This window comes from Falco cherrug, chromosome 4 (genome assembly GCF_023634085.1).
Source record: "Falco cherrug isolate bFalChe1 chromosome 4, bFalChe1.pri, whole genome shotgun sequence".
Lineage (NCBI taxonomy): Eukaryota > Metazoa > Chordata > Aves > Falconiformes > Falconidae > Falco > Falco cherrug.
In genome coordinates this window covers 77515557-77536114 of record NC_073700.1, presented here as the reverse complement: position 1 = coordinate 77536114, position 20558 = coordinate 77515557, and the positions used below count along the sequence as shown (strand labels likewise).

Here is a 20558-nt window from a genome sequence, read left to right as displayed (position 1 = left end):
AAAGATGACTGAATTTTACTGCCAAGTTTATTATGTTAGCTCCTTTGCTGTTTTTTTTTCTTAAGATTTTTTTTGTGTTAGGCTTCTCACTTCCCAACTGAAGAAGCTAGCTGCAGGTTTGTTTGGTGCTGAATAAGGGTAGGGTTGTTCAGCAGTTTGTATATTTTAGCCACCAGAATTTACAGAAAACAAAAAATGCCTTAACATGCCTGCTTACTTATCAAGACTTTAATTTGCTCTAGGCAGTTCCGCTAGCATCATGGATGACACACACACAAAGAAAATAACTTGTTTGCAGTTTTATTAGTAATACACCTAAACTAGCCACATTTTCTTTGGCTCTATTGAAAACACTAGGTAAAAAGGTCCAACACAAAAAGGCACATTAACCCTGATCTTGCAAATGGATTTGCACAGATGAATGTTTACACCCACGCATCACTGCCAGCAAGTCAATGGGGACTGGCACAATCCCAAGGGATTGACCCTGTCGCTCTGATTGCTAGATTGGAACTGGAAAGCAGAGGAAGAAAAGATTTCTGACTTTCTGAACTGAAACAGTACAACAGAAATTGCCCTTACAGAAAACAGTTGCACTTCGGATTTGGTTTTAGCAATAATTTGTACAGGTTTGATAGACACTGCAAAATACACGGTGAATGCAAATGTTGCTGGAAAGAAATAATAATTTAAAATCTTTTCTTAAGTACAATTTTCTCTTTCTCTTCTTTTTATTTCCTTTATAATGTAGTCAAACTCTAGTAGAAGGATGTCATTATAAAACCTAACATTACTCAACAACCGAATGATCAGTTGACTTCCCATAAAGGTTACCCTAGTACAAAAAAATACAATTCCTTTCTACTGCTACAGCAAATGCAATCTAGTAACTAGCTACTGATTGTGAGGTACTGTTTTCTCTTAAATTGGTATGCTTTTTCATTTCATTCTTTTAAAGAGAACTGCAACAACATGAAACAGCACTTTTTCTTCTGTATATAAAAAGCAATTTCTAGTAAATACCTTTGAATAAATTACAGGGGGTTTAAAATTGTCAAAAAAGGAAACTAGCATAAACAGGATACTTTAACAGCACTGGTAAATTTTTTAAAAAAGCTATGAACTTAGACTTGATTATTCAATATAATTTTAAAATATAATTTAAATACATGAGAAAATGCATTAGAATTGTAGAACTAGAAATCTGCCATTTAATCATTAAGGTACCCCTTAAAATGTAAGTTTAATTGAAGCTACACAAGTTGGCAGTTTGTCTTAATAGCAGCACTTAAGATTTTACTTGAAACTTTGACTAGAGAACACACATCAAGACAAGATTTAGCTGAGCCACTGTGATTCTTAATCAGCCTTTAATAAGGATGTTGACTTCTCCACCCACATAAAGATACATGTCTTTAGATCTGATTTTGCACGAGAGGAAAAAACCAGCATGTATTAACCATATATTGATTCTTACCTTTGTCTTCAGCTTCTGAATTTCAGCTTCTGTAACTGCATGTTTGATTTGCAACTAAAATTGAAAATATAAAATAAACAAGTGAAGTCACAGAGAGTACTCCAGTATTTTAAAGCCTATACTGCAAGTTGAATACCTTATTACATAGCAGAAGGCCTTGAAGAGTGCTGCAGTGCAGTAGATTGTAAATTAAAATGTCTAGCTTGCAAAATGACTCAGTCTGTGCAACCTAATTAAAGATAGGATGCCGTCTAACCACTCATAATTTCAAATCAGAACATCCAATCTGTTTAGCAAAACCAAATGTCTTATGCTTAAAAAAAAAGCAAAAAATGATGTTATCCTGCTGGGCTTTGCTCTCTGATGTGAACGTGAAATACGTCCCAGTGCTGTCAGAAAGTCCCACTGCATTGATTAAAGCAAGCATGTTACAAAAAAGCAAATATGGAAGTAAGTGATTTAACAACTCAAGAAGTCAGGAAAAGCTTGAGGGAAGATTCCACACATTTATTTCATGCAAGAAAAAAGGTAAACTGATGTTATCCTTCTCCACCATTAGCTGGAGTTATTTTGTTCAAGCTGGTGATTTCAAGTGAGAGCAGTTACACGCAGAAACTAAAAAACAGCCAACGGCATTCAAGCACACAAAATGATTGCAAGTAGATTAACAGCCCAGGCGGTGTACTAAAGGTTGTAGTTACGTTACCAAGCAGCATGTCACAATAACAGTGCATCTGTACAGCGAAAGGGTCGGTGCTGAGGACCTGGCATCCACCTGCACACTCTTCAGGAGGATTGCCTTTGGACTAACCTACATTAGTCTGATCCTCTGGAGTGAGTACTCATTAGCTCTTTGAATGTATTAGTCAATGTCCTGAAACACCTTTAGTTTCACCCCGAAGGTCTGCTATTCACAAGCTCCAAGAATACTCTGAAGTATGAATCAAACTACAGTTTCAACAATATAACCCTAATCCAAATGGAAATGATCATGCACATGCACCCAGTACTGGTCTGCACCCAAATCCCTGCTGCTTTACGATTTAAAGCAGGCCACATGGACAAGCTTCTGACAGGCCACAAAACCTTAAATCTAAAGCACTATTTAATCTGGATCAGTGACTTGCGTGTGTTGGGTAAGTAGTTGAAGGCAAGAGCAAAACCTGAATTACAGCTCGAGCTGGCACTGTCATGGAGGCAAAGGCTTTGTCCATTATTTATGAATACCAGGAATAGTTACAGAAAAGCATGTTTTACATGGGCGTTACTCCTCTTACAAGACTAACAGGAGCCTTTGGGAACAGTTTAGGTTAAGCTAATGGAGTACTGAACCAGAATCTGTGGTGAAGCAATGGCTATATTCTTGAAGACCAGGCTGTTAGAAAATACATGCTCTTCTGGAGGACAGGAGTAATTTTCAAAATAACAAGTGCCATCACAGAGTTGACTGGTGCAAGTACCTTTGAGAAAGGCTACTTTTGAAATTCCCTTTTCTCAGGGCCTCTTGAATGCAGTTCTTGTGGCATAGGAAATACACACTCTCTGATGCAGTTTGATTTGCAAATCAGCCTTAACTGATCTAGTGAATAAACTAGTCTAGTAATTACTGCTAGTAATTTCTAGCAGAGAATTACTGAATTCATGCTGAAAGTAATAAAGGAGACGCTGATGCAACCAGTATCACCTGAGGAACAGTTTAGGAATCTTCTTTCATTTCTTGGTCACTGTCTTTAGAGGAGACTGTAAGCACTTCTAGTCCCCAGGACCATCTACTACTTCCACTCATTTTCTGACTTAGCCCTGCAAAGTGTTACGAATCTGCAAGTGCTCAGTAAGAGCAGATGTACGATTTCATTTCATATGAAACCAGTCATTGACTATAACAGCCTGCAGAAACGTGTAGAACGTGGAGGCACTGGCAGGTGAACATACATGGGGTCAGACCAAAGCTGCCCCAAGCACGCAGCTAACCCGGGGACCACATGGGGTTCCTGAGGAAGTGCCACGTGAGAGCAGAGGTACTGGTCCAGGACAGAGTGATGCCAGTGCAGCTAGGAACAGGGCACTTGGCAGCCCTGGAGCTGGTGTTAACGACAAGAAGTGGCCAGTGGTGCTACTCCACCCAGTAGGCCAGGAAGCCAAGAAGGATATTCACCTTTCTGTAACTATAAATATAGAGAAAACTAAGGAGATACTTTAATTAGCATTTGCAAGATGTTACTTGCAATTTTTGAGCTCATGCAATCCAACCTCTGATTTGCAATTTTCAGAGACTGAAAACTGTTTTTTCTTATCATTCCATTTCTGTTAGTAGTGAAAAATTACGAAAAAAACATCTCAAAATGTTATGGTGTTCATAAAGTGCCCAGACATTTGCTTATTTATGCTACCTCATTGTTTGGGACTGTGATAAAATCAGGGGAAGGACAGATGAGCTAGACTTTGCCCTTTGCAGAGTTAATAATGAAATCAAATGGCCAAGACTCAAAGCCTTAGGCTACCTGCTTACAGTCCATTCCCATCTCTTCTAAAACCCCACAAACCCAAAAGCAGCACTTAAACAGCTTATTATTACATACAAATAAACTCCAAATTGTTGCATAAATGACAATCTGCTCAGGTACAGATGGTTTTAACAGTTATTTTTATACCCTCTGTTATTAAGTTAAAAAAATGAATACTGAGCACCCAGTCAGATCATTGAATCAGTACATGGTACAGCAGATCCCACTGAGGCAGAAGAAAAAAGACACTTTCCTGCTGAACAGAGAAACGGGTAGCTGGACATCTACCTTTTTCTTTGTTTACTTCTTTTTGAAGAACTAATTATGCTTGCAGAATAGATGTGAAATACTAACACATTTGTAAGTTAGATTGAACAACAGGCAAGGTCAACTGTTTGGCAAGCAAATCTGGATTCCATACTTAAAATATTTTAAGCAAGTTTACTAATAGGGGAGCAGAAATACCTTATTCTATCTATGTCCCATATCATGTCAGAAAAATTCTTGGCAGATACTGTTTTGTATCTTTATGTTTTCTAAGTCAATGTAAAACTGTGAAAGTTTCTTTTTAACAAAGACATTTTGCATATTTTTTAGCACATTTCCTTTTCAAAGATATCTTGTAAAGCCAATTAAGCTTCTTCAAGACAATACAACTTTTTACAAAAAACAAGATATACAGAGAAAATGGATCTAATTCATCTAAGACCACAAAAGGTAGAATGGGATTAAAAGCCAGCAAATGTTAAAATATCCAGAGTACAGTGGAAAAGAAAGTACCCAATGGAATGTAATAATCTCCATGACAATATTTATATAATAATTGTATTTTTTGCATATAATAATAATTTTTCATATATTTCATTAAGACATGACATATAATACCTAATACTTCCATAAGGTGTCCCTTCTCCCTATCTTGTCTCTCTTCAATCATCACAGTTAAAATAAACCGTCTAGCTCTTTCAAAGCAGTTAAGGAACATCACTCCCATTTTTCCTGTTTTACATCCAGGAAAACAACATTTGCAGAAGTACAGTGATTCACCCAGGAATGCTATCTCTCTTCTGACCTTCCTTCCAAAAGCAAGGCATTTCAAATAAGAGTGCTCTCAGAGTATGTGATCACATTTTTCATTGCAAAGCCTGAACTCAATTAATTAGGTCAAACTATTATGCTTAAAGATTATGTCCAACCCACTTGTTTAATACTTTCATTAATCTCTGGAGCAAGATCAAGAAAGAACAGTTATTCTTTAAATACAATTCCAGAAAACACTGTGTGGGCTTGTGCAGCGTGATCATGAACAAGTCCTCTAGTGTTGAAAGAATTCAGGGCAAATACCAAGAAAAATACATGTACTCACTCTGTAGCAGCCAACAAAATGCAGCTGTGTACTATTAAATGCAAACAGCGAAACAAAAGTGGCATGCTTCTAACAGCAGTAACTGTGTGGGTTAGTGAAAAAGAGTCCACTCTTAGCAGGAGCATTTAATGCTTTCTGCTCAGGCTCTCATCTGCACTTAAACTGGAGGATCCCACAGTCCCTTCATCTGATCTCCCCTACACCAGCGTTTTGAGGCCACTGCACCAGACAGGTTTGCAAATACCTTCAAATCACATTGGACACACTCAAGTATGGCAATAGCCCGAGCTGAGGGAAACCGTATTCAAACATAGTTTTACGGGTAATTTATTCAAAAGTGACTATCTTGCCCATCTGTGGTTTCCGTAGTCTTGGTACACTGGCACAACCCGAATGGTAACATCTTCCCACCACTTTGAGAAAGTTGTCAGTATGTATGATGCAAAGCATTAGAAAATGAAGTAGACTGTCCTGCTAATTTGCATAGTACCCTGGAACTTGAAATATGCGGTGAGAAAATTATCATTTAAGTGAAGTAAAAAACTATCAAGAAAAAATTATGAAAAAAAGTGGGCATCCAAAAATTGAAAAGGGTTATCAGCAGAAAAGGGAGTGGTTGCTCATTGACTGAATACTTCCAATACGTTACTCTAACTAGAGAGTATTAACAACATATTTATAGAAGATAAAATATTTGGTTTGAGTGAAGGGATGGGGAAGGAGGACAAAAAGGGTGCAACAGGTCCCGTTGCCCAAATCATTTAAAAAGTGTTCTTTATTGTCATCACTCAGCCCATTACTGTGGGCTTAGATAAACCAAACTGTCTCGTGTCTTCATTTGCATCAGAATTCAGGAAAGCTCAGCAATAAACCACATCAAAAGCACAGCCTAAAATACAGAAGAAATGTTTCTCAGCTCTTTGGTATATTAAGTTATATTAATTCAATGACCACAAGAAACACCACTGATTCAAGCCCCAGTTAGCACCAGCAGATGCTACTCAAACTCTGTAACCACAGAGTTTGGTAAAACACCAGCCTGAAATATGCCTGCTTCCCCAATACAGCATCTTTCTAAACACATGCCCAAACATATAATACTGCTGTATATTGATGAGTTGCTGTGAAATGATGAGCTCCACATGTCCCTTTTCACTGAAATTTAGCATTTGCTGTTTGTTCTCCCGACCACTTTTGATTAGAATCTTAACAAACAACAACAATAACAAAAAGCAGCAGCAGTCTGCCAGTAATGAATTAAAGTAATGAATTAACTTGCACCTTGTCCTCCTGGTCAAAAAATGCAAACTAAGTGCTGAGGCAGAATAACTTCTGTACTGAAAACTTAAAATTGTAAATTACCCTCTATCAATGCAACAGTCACCTGAAAGCTGATGCTGAAACAACTCCGAACAGTTCTGCTTCTTTAAATCAGAACTTTTTGAGTCATTCAAAAGTACCAAGTACACAAACAGCTAGACATCAACTCTAGTTTTCAAGAGAAAAGACAAGTACTGAGCAATGAGGTAACTAGAAATTTAATTCCAGTGAGAGATTTCAGGAATATTTTCTATCTGTAACTTACTTCTTTGAATTTGTGAGTAAGCTTGCTGGTGTCCACATCACTGGGGGAAAACATGTCATCATTTTCAGGGAGATCGAATACTTCAATAGCCATGTCACCTCCTGGAAGAACAGGTCCCATGTCTTCATCTTCTTCATCTGTAGCATATTCCCCTGTCTTAATTTTACAGCATTTAAGAAACTCCAGTTATCCTTATTAGGCAGAGAATTCAAACAGTAATTAAGCTACTGTGCAAACACAGCATACTGCATACAAAAAACAGTTTTATCTTTTCTTCAGCTATAGTCCCAGTATTTATGACTTCTACACAACAGAACTCCACAGTAGTATTTCAGAACATTAAGAGAGATGAGAAAACAGTGTCTTAAGCACTAAGAATTTAGTGCTTAAGTATTACTGGCTCTGTATTTCAATGGTTTTCATAATTTTCCAAGTGAGGTCTCTTTTCTGTAGGAAGACCTCTCCAGATTTATCTCAGATTTAACAAGGACTCTTTTCCAAACAGAATTAAAAGAAGAATAGAACCAACAGGACCTCCATTAGTCTTTTATAAGCCATCTGGAGGAAGTTAATTCTCCAATGATATTCCATGCTGAATTTGAAAATCTACTGGTTTGTTCTTTATAAACAAATTAACGATAGAAAAGTCATACCCACACAGAAAGACAACAGCAGGAAAAAGAAACCGAGTGTCAGAGACAAGCTCAGAGACTGAAGTCAGAGTTTACTTAATTTTCACCCTGAATAAGAAGCTGATTCTAGCTAGTTTTAAACATAAAATGTGGGTGTTTCTTTGGCTGATAAACCATGAGATGTGAGCCATTTGCTGACAAAACAGAATTTTTAAAAATCATAAGCTACAATCAGTATCCCAAGATTAAACAAAATACAACAATAATACTGAAAAGAAAAGGCTAGCAATATTAAACCCCAAGTTGTCTAGACAATCTTTTGCACATACACCTGTGCTCATCTCTCCCCATGCCTAAGGTGGCTGGGTACTGCGTCGCTTCAGCAGGGCTCCCTCTGGAAGCTGGAGTACATTGCAAACGGACCACAAATAGCCTGCTGGCTATGCAAATAGCTATGCAAACATATTATAAAGCAAACAGCTCCCTCAGGGCCACATCTGGATTTATAAAGCTTGGGACTCAATAAATACACGGAAAAGGAAGGGTGGGGGGAAGGGGTGCAGTCCTTCTCATGTTTATACAGTACTAGCACCAAAATTTTGACAGAACTACTCAAGTTTTTGTTCATTAGCTTTCAGGTCCTGAGATGAAGGCACATAGTATCATTATCAGAAGTATATTCCCAGTAGTGCCAGGATTATCTATTAGTGTCATTTTTTCTTGAACGAACTTTTCAAAACAACAGGTAAGAACTCAGATGTCTGAACAACAGTTTGAATCTCAACTTCCCACCTTAATTTAATTTCCCTGCTCTTGTTTAGGCCTATGTGAATCTCTCTGAACTAAAAAGCAGTGCATGAAAGCACATTAAGTCTAGGTATACAAGTACACACAGACAGAAAAGATGTATGTATGTCTCCAACAGGGTGATATACTTGCAATAAAACATTACTGTTTCTTGAATAAATAGCACATAGAATGATCATGAATGCTTTGGGTTGGAAGGGAACTTAAAAGATCATGAAAAATCTATATTGTCCTTTTTTAAAAGCACTAAAGTTTTAAAAAACAAAGCAAGCCAAAACACACAGAAAGCATAGAACGATTTGGTAAAATCTGATGTTAAAAGAACTATTCAAAAGAAAGTAAGTCACTAACATGCATAACCCATCCATACTTTCAACATCACTGCTAATGCAAGCCACTTCTTTGGAGAGCTATCTGTGTCTCTATAAATAGTTACATATTCTCAAATGAAATAAACATGAACCATTTATTTTACATACTTTATATGCACTAAGAATCTCAGCAGTCTTCAACAAAAAAAAGAGTTAACAGCTGGTTTTGCTTCTTTTTTTTCCATATTTAAAACAGAAGCAAAGAACACACAATTCATGTCACTGGAGTTTTCAGGCATGTTAGCATTTCAGCTAAGCAAGACAACGCCTAAAATTAAATTTATCATTCTGTATGTCTAGATCTCATATGCATACACATAATCTTCTGCCACGCTACACTTGTAGTAACTTCTGTTTCTATTTTATTCCCCACAGCTATGTGCAGTTACGGGCTAAAAAAAAAAACAACTAGGCTGCTAACTCTTCTGGCTTTTTCCAGGAGCATGTACCACCTACACACTATCAGGGTGGTAAGAAGCAAACAACTTAACTCGAAAATACCAAAGAGATTTCAATGAAATGAATTATTGTGGGGACAAAATACTAACACAATCCATGTACTGTCAATTTTGCAGTCATTATCCCTAAAAAATCTATACGGTGATACACAATTATAATTTCTACATGAAAAAAACATCTTGGCGGGTCCATCAGCAGTGGCAAGGAAATTTCTGAAGCATGCAAAACAAAGGCAGAAATAGGATTGTTAACTCATGCCCAGTTTGCGTAAAAAAACAGATCTGGCTCAGCTACATGTGCATTTTAAGGAAATAATTTAAGGTACAATCCTAATTATATTTATCAATTTTGGTAAAAGAATAAACCAGATAAGTTTAGTTAAAACAGACTCCTCCAAAGACTTAAAACTAAAAAGAAGTATTTCTTACAGAAAGAAAAACGAACTCATATGAAGGACTAAGTTATACTGGGGAAAATTTCAACATCAGGCAATATTCTGCTGGCCTCAGGATTCTGCATATTTGAAGAGGGACATCAGCCAGCTGACAACAAACACAAACGAAAAATCTTGCTTCAAATCTTACATTGTGAGTGTCAATAGGCACAGTCAGTTTTGCTTCAATTAATGCAAAAACTAGTCATCAAAGCAAAGCACTGCAGTTGCTCTGCTAAACAAGACAGCAGGATGACACAAACACATTACAGAGCACAGAAATAAACAGGACTTTTGCTTTCGTCTTCATAAGAAAGGGATCCAATCTTACAATCACATCAAACACAAATTAAAGGTTCAAAAGAACCGATGTGTGCTTAAATGAAATGTATGTCATAAACTACACGAAACATACTTTCCCTGAAAAAATTACCTCTGCTGACTTTTGTTTCACATGAAACTACTAAAAGGTTGTTCAGATCCTGAATCAGTAAGCTAGAATGGGAAACTCAGTGTTTTACAAGAAGCAGCAAGGCACAGACAGAAGTTACTTTAGTTCAAATTAGCAAAGCCTTGTAAGGTAATAGTTGTTATTGCAGCTGCCTGAGGTTCCTTGCAATACATTTTGTACTCTTAGTTGACAACAACAATAATATTTTTTACCTCAATAGTCAAGGAAAATTTACATGCTTTTCAAGAAGAAACTCGGATTCTTCAGTCTGTATTAGTGAGCAAAATTAATGCATGCAAAAGACCCATTTCTCATTTTAGTAGCACCTAGGGCTTCAGCTTATCCCATTCACAGCAATAGCTTCTAATATTAGCCATTCAATTTTGCTGTATGCTATCACTGTTAATAGCATGAAATTGTCTTTATAAACATGAACTGCAATTTCCTAATTTAAAAGGGAAGACATGTTACTGACATTGTTTAACTGCCTTGTAAATTCTTGAAATGGGCCTAAGGCTCCCAAGCAGAAAGAAGGAGCAGCAGCCGCCACCAGGATAATGCAGACAGAAGTTCCCCAAATCACCATAAGAAAGCCTGCATCAAGCTAAATCTTTTGTTTGTGCTGAAAGTCTCCCACAATCAGGGAACACCATTTGAAGAACTGTAAGAATAACTCAAGTCCAACTCTTAATTTGATTTTTTTTTTTATGGTTTATACTTAATTCTTTCAAAAGAGCAAAGGAAAATATAATGGTATAGTATCAATCACCGCTTTTACAGGAATGCTCCATATTAATGATGTTGGAAAAAACGTACTCTCTGAAAGATTCGTTTAACAAATATATTCTTTGGGTGTCAGACATTCAAGCACATTACATTTATCTTTTTGTGCGTGTCTAGATTTTCTTCAATGGTTTTGAAGTTGCTTTGCTCTCAGAATGTTCTGATAAATGAGAATTTTAAGTGAAAAAATATTCTAATGACTATTAGTGATATTAAAATACATTAAAATGTCACTTGCATAACAAGGACTTGTCTGTGGCCACAGAGTGAATAGAATTCTGCAGTATTTTATTAATTTCACATCCTGCATCACCATATGCAGCCTTCAGGGGAGCAGGTCATCTGCTTTATGTGACTTTTACCATTCCCTGTAGAACATAAAGAAGATAGTACCATGTTCAAACAAAAACTCTAAGAAATGACAGAATTTGACTAAAATGTGCACAGAACACTATTAACACAGGGAAGTCAAAAAGTTTCAGTCAAAGATACAGATTCAGGTCATACTTAACACACTAAGTAGGAAATACAAAGACAGTGCCAACTTCAAAGTCTTTGAGTTTTGTTTTCTGACAGGATACAACAAACTGAAAGGATGTGGGATTCTAGGAAGCTAGACAAACTGGTGATGAGTAAACTCTGCAGCAGGCTATCAAGAGGTAGCACCCGAAACAATATACTCTCCCAGCTTTACTGTAGTTAGCACAGGCTCATTGGGAAATGCCAACACTGTCTATCATAAGTAGTACTTGAGAAATAATTGATACTACTGGCTCTGCTCAGCTTGTGGGAGCTTAACACAGACTGTCAGCTGTTTTATGTTTATCCTGCTTGTCTTTGCGTGGACCCCACTGTGGGCATCTCCTTTCTCTTAGTGTTTGTCAGTTCTGCACAAAGTTTTTGTGTTTTCATTAAGACTTAAAATTAAGAAGCATCTGAAAGCAACCTGCAATCCTGTGACAACCTGCAGCCCATGATAACAGCAGATTCTGAACCGCAGGGACGCAGGGCATTTATACAGTAAATTATGATTCTTTCAGGATTACTTATATACTAAATTATGTATCTTTTGGAAACACTATGTGTATTAGTGTGAATCTTCCCCAAGAAATAACTGTCATGTAACATTCCTGCAAGGCAATGGAATGAAACGCTACAGCAGGCTAACAAGTATCTCTCACCTAGCATCTGACTCCAGCCCAGTGCATGCTGGCTGGCAGAAGTCAGAATTGTCTCAAGAACGCTGCTGCTATTTTAAAGAACTTGGATCCTTCTGAAGTAGCTAGATGCTGCTTGGGCTGTGATGAAGACTGTGCTAAGTTTCAAAACAGAGGAAATCCAGCCAGCTGGTGGCACAGCAAGATAAACCAGCAGGACTTGCACATGCCTGGCACACATTCTCTTCCTGTGATTTGACCAGCTCTACAAAACACAGTCATGTGCAGTGACTCCAGGACTCAAACACAGATCACCAATTTCCTGCTCCGGAAACCTGATATGTTATTGCTGTCTTTGTGGTAAAGTCTCTGAGGCTCAGAATTTGACAGCCTCAACGGAAGGTTAAATAAAGATTTATTTTTTGTTTGTTTATTTATGCAGCATTGTAGCTGGAGATCCACGTTACCATATTTTAAGAACTGTATGAACATGAAGAAGACAGTTTGATAGCTCTGAGACTGAACAACTCCTGTATAATTCTGTGCCACCTCAGCCCAAAACCTCTTTACACTGACAATCCCCATTATTTCTGAACTTCATGCAGTCACAATCACTGTCACTTTGAGGAAATGGCCTCAAAAGGTGTGGTGGGTCTGCATGGCAAGGTTTTGGTAGCAGGGATCTACAGGGTGGCTTCTGTGAGAAGATGCCAGAAGCTTCCCCCATGCCCAATGGAGCCAATGCCAGCTGGCTCCAAGATGGACCCACCGCTGGTTGAGGCTGAGCTAATCAGCAACAGTGTTTGCACCTCTGGGACAGCGTGTTTAAGAAGGGGGGGTGGCGGGGTGGGGATCAGCACCAGTGAGAGAGAAGAGTGAGACTGTGTAAGAGCAACAACTGCAGACACCTAGGCCAGAGGAGAAGCAGGGGCAGGAGGTGCCCAAGGCACCGGGCCAGAGATGCCCCTGCAGCCCCTCGCAGTGAGGCAGGCCGTGCCCCTGCAGCCCAGGGAGGTCCATGGTGGAGCAGATCTCCACCTGCAGCCCGGGGAGGACCCCACACCGGAGCAGGTGGGTGCCCCAAGGAGGCTGTGACCTGTGGGAAGCCCAGGCTGGAGCAGGTTTGCTGGCAGGATTTGTGACCCTGTGGGGGACTCACACTGGAGCAGGGGAAGAGTGTGAGGAGAAAGGAGCAGCAGAGACAACGTGTGATGAACTGACCACAACCCCCATTCCCCGTCCCCCTGTGCCACTCAGGGGAGGACAGAGAGAAATCGGGAATTAAGTTAAGCCTGGGAAGAAGGAAGGGGTGGAGGGAAGGTGTTTTTTCTGATTTGAATGGTAATAAATTAAACTAATTTTCCCCAAGTCGAGTTTGTTTTGCCTGTGACGGTCACTGCTGAGTGATCTCCCTGCCCTTACCTCGACCCACGAGCTGTTCGCCGTATTTTCTCTCCCCTGTCTGGCTGAGGAGGGCGGCGATAGAGCAGCTTTGGTGGGCACCTGTCATTCAGCCAGGGTCAAACAACCACAAAAGGGTAGGGTTTTTTTGTACATTTGTGGATATTCATTCAGACAGTGTAAACTGAGATTTTCTTGCCCAAAGGATGCCCTACTTAACAGAGCCGAAGAATGCAACACTGGCAGCGGTTTCTGGCATACAGCAACATAAATCCAGCCACATTTGCCCTCACAGAGCAAGGTGAGCTCAAAGTAGTAATGCTTGTATTTGACAGTAAATGGGCCAGAAGGGCTTGTGGTCACAAAAAATGTCTTTGAACTGTGTCTAATGTGTGTTATATCACAGCTTCTATCTTGTCAATTGGCTGGGAATGGTGCAAATTATGTGAGTTTACTTGGATGGCATAGTCAGGCAACCAAAAAAACCCTATTCAGGATTGCTGCAGGTTCCCAATAAAAGCTACTTGTAACAAGTTAGTAGGGGACTTTTACCAGCTTTCACAAAAAGCTAATGTTTCAGTGCAGAAGCATACCAACTTTATTCCCTTATTTCAGAAAAGCAAATGCCTTCAGAGGAAAAGCAACGGTGACAGAAGCATCAACCAGTTTGATATTTGCTCTTCTGGAACAACCCAAATATTTCAAATCCATGCTGAAAAGCTTTCCAGTAACTTTGGTCTTCAGATAAGATTCATCTTCAAAATCTGTAAAAATCAGCAACCATGGTAATGGAGAGGGCCAGAAGCTGACCTCTTGAGTGACAGTTAAAAAGAAGAATTAGGAATAGAAAACAGAACGTTAAAAAAAAATTCATAGTGAGACACTAGACATTCTGTTACCTCATCATCATCTGCATCATACTGTGCATAATGCTGCTCCAGCAGCTCTCTCTGGCGGCGTTCTTGTTCTAGAGTTTGGCTGATCAGCTGTGCAACCTCACTCACTTGTCCCGGTTTCTCTCGTCCAATCACAAACCTATACAAAACAGTGAAAAAATATTATTCCTAATGTTTTACCAAAGTTCTTTATCTCCACAGATACATGGCTGTGATCATTTTAAATGTGTTCTGTGGATGACATTTGCCAGAAGGGCGCTGCGCGCAAGACGAGGAGTGATCTGACCACGACAGTATTCACAGGAGTGGGAAAAAAGAAGTGACTGCTACAGCCTTCCCTCCGATTTCATTTAAAAAGGTTCTCTGAGTTAGAACTTTACAGACACAGACCTAGAGTGGGCAATTTTAAAGAAATGTATCATCACTTCCGTTACCTTTAAAGCAACATATTTCCTGAAAGCCTACGGAAGACCAGATGCACAGTAACAGCACAGACACACTTCTGGCAGCTTGTAGTGAAAGGAACACGCAGCAGAGTAACTTCTTTCTCCATTTTGACTTAGACGAGATTTCTGAGCTTTTGTATCTGCCTTCCTCCTTTCTATAACAAAGAATCTATTTCCACATTTTTAAATCTGACAGACACCATTTCCCTAATTTTAAGCTGTATTTAAATCCCTCTTTTATTTCGTGAACTTCTGTTGCTAAGGAGCATTTTTCTCCACTGTTCGCTATTGCTGAACACTGGGAGCACATTTCTTTGGCTTAACAAAAGGCAAGGAAGTGCCTCTTTCTTGGTTGAGACTTACAAGACCACTTCCCAGTCTTGCTTTCAGCAACCGATATTTAGAATTGGCTTAGATTTTAACACTTTTTTCCAGCACAGTGGCATAACCATAATTAGATATTTTGCTATCTATAGTAATAACGATAAACACCCATTATATAGTACCAACACACTGTAAACTACCGAAGAAAAGCACAATTTAAAGATGTCAAGCTGAAGGAACATTTTCTTAGCAGGCTAGAAAGACAATTAGGTAATTAGATGTGAAAAAAATATTATGAAGAGCTGAAAAGCACTACCAGGTGACACTGAGATACTGCATATGGTAAACTACTTGTTTTCATAACATTTGGCTCAGATGATGGATATAATTTATTATTGAAATGAGAGTTAGAAATGTGTATTATATCCCACGTAAGAAAATAATTTTCATTAGTACTGCCTATCACTGTTAAAGTCATTTGGGATTTGGCATCCATGGGTAAGCCAGCTTCCCATGAGTGGATGACCCTGAGCCCATTTCCTAAGCCAAACAATTTGTCAGACTTCATGAAGACAGGCACTACAGAAAGGAATATAATTTGGAGATTATTTCAACATCGTAAAAAAATCCAAGTCATTAATTAATTCCAAAAGGATAAGGAAAGTGAGAATGAGTGACTCCATTTGAAATAATGACACAATGTGCTCTGAAAATAATTTGCAAGAAAGTGTCTTAGCTTAAAAACATTTACAGAAAATACTGCAGAAACTAGAACTAAATCAAGGAAATAACATCAGCATTTTAATCCTGTTCAAAACAGATCACAGTCTGGCACTCATATCCTACTATTACAAAATATGACATTGGGTCTCAGTAATGATAGGGACCTTGGGCCGAAAGAAAAAGAATGTTTCTTCACGGCCCCTAGACTTCATCTGTTCTGCATACTGACTCACAGTCGAATCTTGTGTCCTCTGGATTTTAATTTTAGAGCCAAGTATTACAAAGACTAAACAAGCCATGTTTTCAGTCTCAATCAGAAGGAAGAATGAACTTTTGATATTACCACATGAAGTAAAAAAGCATTCAATACACAGTTGCTAAATATTTGTCTCCTCCAATGCAAAAACAAATTAAAAGAAAATACAGAAAAAGTAAGTTGTATTTTAAACAAACATTTTAAGCAACATTATACATGACTGTATATACACAGTAGAGAAATCTTCATGTTTGTAAATACATGAGGGACATCACCAGATGCAAACATTGCATTCCCACCTACCCTCTGCCTGATAGTTCACCTCCCTTGGAAAATCAGAGGCTCTAAATAGTTCATGCCATAATTTCTGTACACTGAAAACATCAAGAAGACAATATGTAATGCATCTGAAGTCTGGTAACTCCCGATTATTCAAGGATTGGTTTTGACACATTAGACTGTAATGCAGTAATATTTTCATACAGGCAAACAAGTTTAGGTAGGACATAAAAATGTAAAAGGTCATTAATTGAACTTTTCTTCTCACGTCAAAGTCACTTACAGTTTATAGTGATGGGATTTTCAAGGCTTGAATCATATGTCAAAATGAAGTTCCTCAATAATACTTGAAGCTGTTAGATGATACATGAATAAGAGCCTCAAAGCAATGATGAAGTTTATAGCAAATGTTTTCCTAAATAGAAATACGCAAGGAAAGTTTTATTTTCCTACAATTAACTGCTCTAAAGTGAGAGATTTCCAAAGTGTCTGAAAATAAATATTTAGAAGCATTCAACCCACGATTCATGTCAGTTCTAGATAAAGAATTGTAAATTTGCAAAATGGAATACTACATTGCCAACAATTACAGTTTTTGCAAACTAAACCAAGCCTTTTGTCATGGTACATTCCATGACCTTAGGAATACCATACTGCATATAATTATGTTTAACTTGTAACTAAAATAAGCCATAAATTATAAATTTATAATTTAAAGAGAGATGAATAAATATTTCTCTCTCAGAAATCCATAAAGCAGAGGTAGTTATTAAAATGCTGAGCATGAATTACATCTTTATGCCTAGAATGGCTTTAAATACAAGAACTATCATAATCTCAAGTGTTTAAATACAAAAAAGAGACATAAGGTTGTGATTCACTGACCAGAAAATTAGTCACTGAACCATAATATGCACACTTCAACGAAGTGGCTAATTATGTATTTCACATCATTCTGGCTCACCTAAATTAAGCACATGCATTTCAGACCTGATTAATTAGTCTCAAGGGCCAGAAGTATTACAATAAAGAACTACAAACTCTATCAGCAATAATATATTTAAGAAGCTGGTTATGTTTCTGGATATGAGACAAATGAGGGGTTTAAAGCCTTTAAACCTCATCACGGTAATATTCCCCTTAATTATCAGAGCAAGCAACTGCAAAATAAAACCCAGTGAATCTGTGACACTCCACTACAAGCCATCACCATACTAAATCTCAGGCCATTACTGATTATTTCTGATGTCCACAAAAAAAGGAATGAGAGAAGAGAGAACATCACAGAAAAGCTGAGCATGAACTGACCTTGATATTCAGGGTTACACCCAATCTAGCTGAATTAACAGCTCTGAAATATTCTCTTTGGTTGAGGGACAGAACTAGGAACATAATTAGTATTTGACTCTATCTCAGATTTAAGATCTAAAATAATACTGTATCTGGAAAAATTGAAAATTAGACCACAGCAACAGTGATTAAGAAAAGCATTCTACTGAAACTGGTAGCAACTCCCACATCTCCTGCAATCCAATCATGATTTAAGGATTTGAAAGCACACCTGATATATGGCTTTCTGCGTATTTCCAGCTTTTACTAAATGAGAATCTGCATATCTGTGCTTCTTCAAGTAACAAAAAATATTTTTTTACAATAGGATCTAGAAATATTATTATAAGAACTGATGAAATTAAAAAATATTTCCATTTTGAAAAGAACTTTTCTACTAGAAGAATGTGAAAGCATAAATTCTTAGTGACAAGAGCTGATGATTTCTCCTGAAAATGTTTCAGGCATTAAGTACTCAGCTAAAAATAATTTAGCATGGATTCCTTAAATTCCACAAAAAGCAATTAAGAATACAGCAGACTCATTCTAAGAAATAAAGACTGGGGAGGTTCCTGCAACAGGATTAATATTTTTTTCTTCTAACCTTTCCTGAAATATAATTTGATCAATAAAAATGTACAGTAAATTTCATTGCATTTGGGGGAGTTTTACAGTTGGATTTTTAAAATGGTTTTCCTCTGAGCTTTAAAGCACAAAGCTGCTTCTGCTACCATTTATCTAATTTATTTCAAGATGTCTTCAATTACCTACTCTGGCTGCTTCCATTAGGATAATAGCCATATAATTAATCCAAAGTGCTAAAAGTGGTGCGAACCCTCTAAGAAGGCAGTTTTATTTAGTTACAGCAGCACAAGCTGCAACTTGTCAGGTTTCCATGAACAAGATCAAGCTCTTCTAAAAGACAGCAGCCCCAAATTCAGAGGTCGCTGACCGGACATAAGGAATTCACAACCTATAAGCTTCCACTACACTTTTTCAGATAAAATGATCTGAAACTTAGAAGGCATAAAGACTCTTCGAATCAATGAATAATTTAGGTTGGGAGGGACCTCTGGTCCACCACAAGCCCCCCACTTCAAAGGAGGGCCAACTTTTTCATGGCCTTTGATTAGTTTTTTTATCTAATGATGGGATATAACCTGTTCCAAAGTTTGAGAAACCTCATAGTATGTGGGGAGATTTTATGTGTGAAAATACCTAGTCAGAATTCCCCTTGCTGCAAATTCTGTTCATTGCCCGTTACCTTGTTCCTGTATAGAGAGTACAAAGAATCTGGGTTCTTCCTTTCTGCCTCCTGGAAGGTAGCTGAGACAGCAGCAATATGCCTACCATCCCGTTCTTTTCTTCAGACTGAAGATGTTCTTTCCACTTCTTCCCAGCATGTTGCCTGCACAGCTGCTCTCTAGCTCACCATGCCGCACAGGGCTATGTGGCTCCAGATATAGGGCTCACATTTGTCCTTGCTTCATAAGGTTTCTGCCAGCTCATTTCTCCCCCCTGTTGAGGTCCCTCTGAAGAGCAGCCCTGCCTGTTAGCCTATCTAACCTCATCTGCAAACTTGCTAATGGTGCCTTCTGTCTTAAGTCTGCAAATCCACACAGCCCTGCCCTGCACCAGAAGCAAGTGTGTGCACAGCAATCTTTAAAGCTGTTAGCTGTAACCAAGAGGAACTGAGGGAGATTGGTAGAAGGAAGTAAACAAGGTTTGGCTGGAGATTAGTGATGGTGGTGACCCAAAACTAACACGAACAAGCAAAGAGTTCTGCTTGGAGCACCCAAAGTAACATTAGGAAGGATGAAAGGGGCAATGACTGAATGAAGTTATCTAAAGCCACATAAGAAACATTTGACACGGTAACCTATGTAATGCCTAGTGCAGGATGTTGGCTATGTAAAGCCAGCACAGAAAAGCGAACTTTGAGGAAAAGCCTCCCAAGACCCTGGAGACAACTGCCAGTAAGCTGAACTAATGTGCAAAAGTTCTGTAGCCTCCATCCTTGTCCCCAGGCCCAGGATGAAGTAAGCTATGTGTTGTACCCTGAATTTGACCACGGACAGCAGGACCCCAACTTGTCAGTGATTTGAGCCAACATGGGTGTCCTTTTGCCCAGTCAGCAGTCAGGATAGATGCACAGGAACATGACTTCCTTGGTGTGGCTGCGGCATGAGCAAGTAGGTAACATGCAACAGTAACGTGCCACGAATGAGATGTGTATATAGTGTGTATTACATGACTTGCTGTTGTTGAAGTAGTGGTTTGGTCAGTATTAATTTTTTACTAATTTTATTTATTATTATTTTAAAAAACTATTTTAATGACTATGTATTTGAATTAAACAAGGGCTCATCTATTTTTACTTGCATAGACATACTCATACTGATTGAACTGTGACAGCACACGATGACGAAGTCTGGCATACGGTACACAGGCAGCAGACACTAAAGGTATCACTAACCATACATGAACCCTCGCCCTCCAGTGCCATTGCTGCCCTGAGGCTAATTGTTGGAAACCGCAGGAAACATGGAGATGTCCCTGCAACAATACCCAGGTCATTAGCTGATGTGTGGAAAAAAAAAGGCAAAGCAGTCACCAACATCTCCGATTTTTCTGTATACTTTGCAACAAGGGTCTTCTGCACCACTGAGTAGTAGGCCTGCCTGCATAGAGGAGGGGAGAGCAGTAGATGTTGCGTAAACTGACTTTCACAAGGCTCTCGTGGGCTCTTCTATCCTTCAGAGCAGTGGTCTCATACTAAGCAGACCCCTGAACAAGCCAAAATTTGCTCTCCTGAAGTTCAGGGTGTAATTCTAATGTTAATTTCTCTCCAGTTCTTAAGCTCCACTGTTTCATGGTGA

At 38.5% G+C, this 20558-nt stretch overlaps 1 protein-coding gene across 7 annotated transcripts in view; it reads right to left on the bottom strand.

The window, feature by feature from the left end:
• The window catches only part of PPP1R9A (protein phosphatase 1 regulatory subunit 9A), a 146705-nt gene that overhangs the window by 31089 nt on the left and 95058 nt on the right, over positions 1 to 20558 (bottom strand). For all 7 annotated transcript variants that reach the window (XM_055706711.1, XM_055706710.1, XM_055706713.1 and 4 more), the window contains exons 6-8: positions 14326 to 14461; positions 6933 to 7088; positions 1478 to 1531 (exon numbers count right to left, since the gene is read on the bottom strand). In XM_055706711.1, the coding sequence (XP_055562686.1) occupies positions 1478 to 1531; positions 6933 to 7088; positions 14326 to 14461 (346 nt within the window). The remainder of the gene's footprint in view (positions 1 to 1477; positions 1532 to 6932; positions 7089 to 14325; positions 14462 to 20558) is intronic.